General features: G+C 39.4%; 1 protein-coding gene across 4 annotated transcripts in view; it reads left to right on the plus strand.

Annotated features, from left to right (window-relative positions):
- LOC140198973 (dynein axonemal assembly factor 11-like) overlaps positions 1–5814 on the plus strand; it is a 49324-nt gene extending 43510 nt beyond the window's left edge. For 2 of the 4 annotated variants that reach the window (XM_072260339.1, XM_072260509.1), the window contains exon 12: positions 5083–5814. In XM_072260339.1, coding sequence (XP_072116440.1) covers positions 5083–5263 — 181 coding nt within the window. In that variant the 3' untranslated portion in view covers positions 5264–5814. The remainder of the gene's footprint in view (positions 1–5082) is intronic. The other 2 variants (XM_072260426.1, XM_072260597.1) reach the window with 2 other exon arrangements.
- The last annotated feature ends 1006 nt before the right edge of the window (positions 5815–6820 follow it).

The following is a 6820-nucleotide window of genomic DNA, read 5'->3' on the forward strand; positions in this document are numbered from 1 at the left end:
TGCAAAGCTCCCAAAAGTAGAGGCATTCATAGAGAGCACTCATGCCTTTTCAGTTGCTTCCTTGAGACCTTCCAGCTATAAATGCTGCTTCTACAAGAAAACTTTCACCTAAGCGTATCTAATTTTCAGGTTCTCCCATGTTCTGTTTACCCTTGATGGGATTTGGCATTCTCCCACGCATCCACCCCCAGCTCTTATCCCGATGATTGTAACATGTACTCCAGTCTTATCAACAATTTCTTTATTAAGTTTTTTTTTAAACAACTCTAGGAAGATTGCCAATGTAATTTTAATGCCAGATAAATGATGCAGATGAATATGTAGGCCTATGTTTGTAATTATTGTCATTAATCGTTAATCTACTCATCCTCGGTGACAGAAGTTATTCCGATACATTTTGGTCTTTAGAAGAATGCCCTGACTCATCTCATGGGTTAGATGAATGAGAGGTGATCTTATTGAAACATAAACAACTAAAACTGCTATGGACTTGTATAAAACATCCTTAAAATTACAGGAAGGATTTATTGAAAATCAAAGGCAAATTAGAGAAGATATACAGTATATTTCAAAAGAACTTGTCAGTATAACAAATAAGTATTGATATTAATTAAAAGTAAGGCCTTTTCCCACTAATCCTGTTGATATTTTTCAAAAAAATATTACTAGATCAGAAGAATTGGGTATTGGTTTAAAGTCATGAAAATTTAAATTTTGGGCTGTCAAGAGGTATTATCTGATAAGAGCTTCAGGTACGTTATTACTAACCATATCCTATTCTGCCATACCTGTACAAATGACAAGATCTTTAAAAATAAAGTAGATATCAAGAACATTTTTTTTCTTTTGCTGGAGAATCTAAAACACACTTCAGCACTCCTCGCTTCTCTTCAACTTTTCACTCTCCGAGCACACTGCCCTCCATCCTCTCTGTGGCTAACCCAACCATCAAGCCTGCAGACAAGGGGATTGCTATTGTAGTCTGGCACACTGACTTCTACCTTACTGAGGCCAGGTGGCAGCTATCAGTTACCTCCTTATACCTACTCCTCGAGGAGAACACCTCTCCACACAGTCAGAAAACTGTCTCCGACACCATCAGTGACCTCATCCACTCTGGCAAACTCCCATCCACTGCTACTAAACTCATAGCCCCCTTACCCCACACTGCTCACTTCTACCCCCTGTCCAAGATCCTCAAACCAGGCAACACACATCAAAGTTGTAGGTGAACGCAGCAGGCCAGGCAGCATCTCTAGGAAGAGGTACAGTCGACATTTCAGGCCGAGACCCTTCGTCAGGGCTAACTGAATGAAGAGTTAGTAAGAGAGGCTCCATCCCTCCCCCTCCTGTCTTGGCTCCATCCCTCCCCCTCCTATCGTTTTGGATCTCCCCCTCCCCCTCCCACTTTCAAATCTCTTACTAACTCTTCCTTCAGTTAGTCCTGACGAAGGGTCTCGGCCTGAAACGTCGACTACACCTCTTCCTACAGATGCTGCCTGGCCTACTGCGTTCACCAGCAACTTTGATGTGTGTTGCTTGAATTTCCAGCATCTGCAGAATTCCTGTTGTTTGCATCCTCAAACCAGACTGTCTTGGTCAGTTTATTGACTCTACCTGCTTCTGCTCCACTGAACTCGTGTCCTCGTATCTCAATTCCAGTCCTTTTCCACCTACATCTGCGGCACTTCTCATGCCCTCAGTCTCCTCAGTAAGTTTCATTACCCTGGCCCTGACTGCCTCATCTTCATCATGGATGTCCAGTCCCTTATACTTCTATCCCCCATCAAGAAGGCTTCAGAGCTCTCCACTTCCTTCTTGATGAAAGTACCAACCACTCCCCCTCCACCACTCTCCTCCATCTGGCAGAACTGATCCTCACCCTGAACAACTTTTGCTTCTGCTCCTCCCACTTTCTTCAGACTTGAGGGGTAGCCATCAGCAATCGCATGGGCCCCAGCTATGCCTGCCTGTTCGTTGACTATGTAGAAGTGTCCATGTTGAAGCCTTCCCCAGTTATTATCCTCAACTCTTCCTCCACTCCATTGATGACTGCATCTGTTTCCATCAATAGTAGAGGATTTCTCTCCCTCTGCTATTGATGCTGCCTTTGCCCGCATTTCTTCCATTTACCGTACACCCACATTCACCCTATCTTCCTGCCACCTTAATAGTGATAGTGCCTCTGGTCCTTACCTACCACCCCATCATCCTCTACATCCAACATGTTATCCTCCGCCAGCTCCAAAAGGATCCTACCACTAAACAAACCTTTACCTCGCCCCGCCCCCCCAGTGCCCTGCTTTCCACCAGATCACTACCCCCACGATTCCCTTGTCCGTTTGTTACTCCCCACTAATCTCTCTCCAGGTACTTATCCCTGCAAGGGGCCTAAGTGCCTCACCTGCCCATACACCTCCTCCTTCATCTCCAATCAGGGTCCCAACGATCCTTCCAGTTGAGGCAACACTTCATCTACGAATATGCTGAGGTCATCTATTGTGTCCAGTGTTCCCAATGTGGCCTCTTTACTGGTGAGACCCTTCGTAAATTGAGGGACTGCTTCATTGAGCACCTCCACACCATCTGCCATAAGTGGGACTTATCAATGGCCAAGCATCTTAATTTTGATCTGCATTCCCGTTCCGAAGTGTTGGTCCATGGCCTGTTCTGCCAAAATGAGGCCACCCTTAGGGTGGAGAAGCAACACATATTCTGTATGGGTACCCTCCAAACTGATGGCATGAATATCAGTTCATCCTTCCGGTAACAAAATATCCTCTCCCCCACTTCTTCTAGTCCTCATTCAGACGACTTCTCGCCTGTCTATTACTCTCCCCGTCCCTTCCTCCTCTTGCCTATGGTGCACTTTCCTCTTGTATCAGAATCTTCTTTCTCCATCCCTTCACCTTTCCCACCCACTTGGCTTCATCTATCACCTTCCAGTTAGCCTCTTCTGCCTCCTCCCAGCTTTTGATTCTGGCATTTTTTTCCCTTCTCAGTCCTGAAGAAGGGTCTTGGCCCGAAACATCGATGGTCTGACCTGCTGCTGCTGAGTCCCCTCAACATGTTGAGTGTGTTGCTTTGGATTTCCAGCATCTGCAGACTTCCTCGTGTACATCTAAAACACAGACTTTATTTGAAATTAAGGGAAATGCTATTTTGTGATTTTTTTTTTTGGATATTGGAAAGCCATTTTACTAATAGAGTAGAGGAAACCTGGGACACTACAAAATGTCATGAGCCGGATGGTCTACTCCTGTTCATATTTCTTGTTTCATTTTCTTCTGGGTCAATAGAACTGCAAAATAAGATGAACAGATTTTATTGAGATAAATGTGGTGAAGGAAGATTATGGGTTTGGGGATATGGAGCCAAAGTGGTTAAAAACTGTTGGTGTACACATAATTAAGCAGCAAAAAAAAAGGGGTTGAGAGCTAGAATGGCCTGTTTCTTATATGAAGCCTTTCTTCTGCCCTCATTATAAATCCAATGTAAAGGTCTTGAAGAGAAAATACTTTTAAAATGAATCACTAAAGTAATGACAGAACCAAGAGGTTAGATATCTATCAGAAAATTATTAGTATAGTGATTAGTATAGATTGATTTTAAATAAAGATTATTTAAAAAGTATAGAGTCCTGGAGTTATACAGCATTGAAACAGGGCCCTTCAGTTCAACTCATCCACAGTGTCCAAGTGGTCTATCTGAACTAGTCCCTATGTTTGGCCCACTACACTTTCTATTTGTGTACCTGTCTAAATGTCTTTTAAATGTTGTAATTGTACACATCTCTACAGCTTCCTCTGGCAACTTGTTCCTTATACCCACCACCATTTGTGTGAAGTATTCTCACTCCAATTCCTTTTAAATCTTTTGCTTAATTGCCTTAAATCTACATTCAGTGGCCACTTTATTAGCTACACCTGTACGTCTACTCGTTAATGTAAATATCTAATCTCCCAGTCACATGGCAGCAACTCAGTGTATAAAAACACGCAGACATAGTCAAGAGGTTCAGTTGTTGTTCAGGCCAAACAGAAGAATGGGGAAGAATTGTGATCTAACTGACTTTGACTATGGAATGATTGTTGGTGCCAGATGGGATGGTTTAAGTATCTCAGAACCTGCTGATCTCCTGGGATTTTCACACACAACAATCTGTAGAATTTACAGAGAATACAAAACATTTTTTTGTTTTTTATTTCTTTCACGGAATTTATCTGTACCCTCGATTACGCTATTGATAGCAGTATAGATGTGACTAATGAATTAGTCAGGACAGTCCAGTTTTTTTATTTTTCCTTGTTGTTCTGTGTCACAATGTATTTGTATGTAAAGTGAGGGAATTCTTTGGTGTTATTTTCAGGTTCATAAACTAGATAAAACCAGATTGTAAATTGATATGCTGATATTCGGTAGAGAGATGTAGGTTACGTGAGTGGTTGCTGTGCAGACTCAGCAGCTCAATTGATAGGCTGTTTTCCAGGCTGGAAAAACTTTTTAAAAAAGCAAAGTGATAAACACAGTTCATAACTGACACCTTAGCACCTTGCATTAAACAAGTTTGTGGGTTATTTTCTGGAAATTATAGAAAATTCAGAAAGAATGTAGATCTGGATGGACATTAGGACATTGTTTTCAAGAGGTCTGCTGACTTCTTCCCCTATCCAATGCTTAAAAAACGATGTTCAGAAAAATCTGGGGAGGAATCAGTGCCAAACGGTTTCTAATCCTTCCATAGTTCAGATCTTGACTCTAAGTAATATCTTTGCTTTTGTTATGCAGATAATGTACAATTAATATAATGTAAGTTGAACTGGAACATATGGAGCAAACAATATTTGCTCAAGCTGCAGCCTATCCTCGATGACCTTGGAAGTTTTCCTAAATCTGTTACGCTTTCATGTGTAAAATTTTTGAAGTGAATATTAAATCAATTTGAAGCTATAATATACTCTATAAAAAACATACTAATGATAGAGCTTGGTAGAATCCACCACCAAAGGTATAATCTTCATGGATAGAAAGATTTCAGCAGTACACTAACTTGATTGACTATCTTGTCATGTTGTCCCACAGAACAACACAATATATTGAGAAGTTAGAAGTGGATCCAAGCAAGCGTGTTGACTTGACCAATATTGTGACGGCAAAGAAATCAGTTGCTCAAGGTCCTCTCCGATTTCATCAAAGTAGAGTACCAGAAAGGAACAACGGTGACTTCCAAGATAATCCTGAGGTTCCACCATTGGTCAATTAAAAATCGATATGAATCAGCACTCATTTATCTAGACATCTGATGAAATGAATTTTTTTGCCCTGAATATGAATTTGTAAATTTAATTGGGTAGTTTCACTAATTTTAATTTAAGTAGTGTTCAAAATAAAATTTAACAATACTAGAATTCTTGGGTCTTGTGTTGCTTATTGTGGTTACTGAGGTCACCAGACATCAATCACAAAGAACCAACTTGTTATAGCTATGCTTGTTAGTTAAAATGACAGACTCTGAGCACAGTTTTAAGGAACCTGATAAATCACTATTGCAATTAAGTTTTTAAAACTTTTTATAAATCAGACCTACCTAAGCTTTAAATGAAGAAACCAAAATTATGTCATTTATTTTTTACTCATGTATCTTATTGATTGCCACCTACTGGCAGTGCAGAAGAATAGGTTTAGAAAAGTTAGATTTTTATTTAACTGGAAGTTAGTTTGTTCTAAAAACAAAGCAAGCTGCTGAAAACATATAAATAAGCCAACAGTAATGGAATAAATTCTTATGTAGTAAGTGATCATCTGCCAGCATGGTATATTTTATGTGCTCAAACAAGTGGTTTCTCAGGAATATATTAAATTAATCTTTTCCAGTTTATGGATTCAACAGATTATTTGAAACATTAAAGAAATATGAGGTACCTGATCTTCACTTTCTCAGAAGAATACAGTTTCATTGCCTATTGCTCAAATCAAACTGAACAATGTGATTGGTTCTTGTGTTAGAGGCAAACTGATTTCTACAATGAAATCAAAAAACAGATCTAGTACAAGCCTCCAGCTATTCAGCAACAATGGACACATCATTCAAATACATTATAGAATACCAATACACTATCCTTCTCTTGAAGCAATGTGGCAAAACATTTGCATGATATGATCATGTGAATATTGAAGTTGATGATTTTTCATTTTAATAATTGTAATAATAGTTTTAATCATGCAAGGGATATTAATATGTATTCTTTGTTTTAAGCAGAAGGAAGAGTTTAAGTCTTTCACCTGCGGACATTCAAGGGGTGAAATGTATCGCATTAAATTTTGTAAAGCTTTGGATGAATTCTGAACAGTTCAAAATGACAATTGGTTTCTTTCTGAACACTTAGCATGTGGGGTCTGTATGTTAGTGAGTAAACTTTCGAAGTGTTTGTACAAGGTAAACACTGTTAATGATTGTAGAATGTTTGCTGATAGCAGCTGGATTCTTATTTTGTCTCAGGCACCTTTAAAATGCAAATGTCAGGTTGGCTTGATGGATTCTTTTTTAGATTTGGGCTTATTGCTTATAGGTAATATTAATTTTCTTTTGTAAGTCCAGGGAATATTGTGTCCAAAACATCAGTGGTCTAATTGATGAAGAGTGATCATTAAATCATCTAACTGGTTTACACTGAACTCTGTGCTAATGAACATGTGTTGTTTTAATGAAAGAAACTAGGCTGAGTTAACGACATGAGAACAAAAGAACAGAGTTTGTGTGTTTCTGGATTTTTCTGCCTTGTGAAGCTTGTAAATATATTGAGCTGCCTTTTGCTGGTTT

This window comes from Mobula birostris, chromosome 1 (genome assembly GCF_030028105.1).
Source record: "Mobula birostris isolate sMobBir1 chromosome 1, sMobBir1.hap1, whole genome shotgun sequence".
NCBI classification, from domain to species: domain Eukaryota; kingdom Metazoa; phylum Chordata; class Chondrichthyes; order Myliobatiformes; family Myliobatidae; genus Mobula; species Mobula birostris.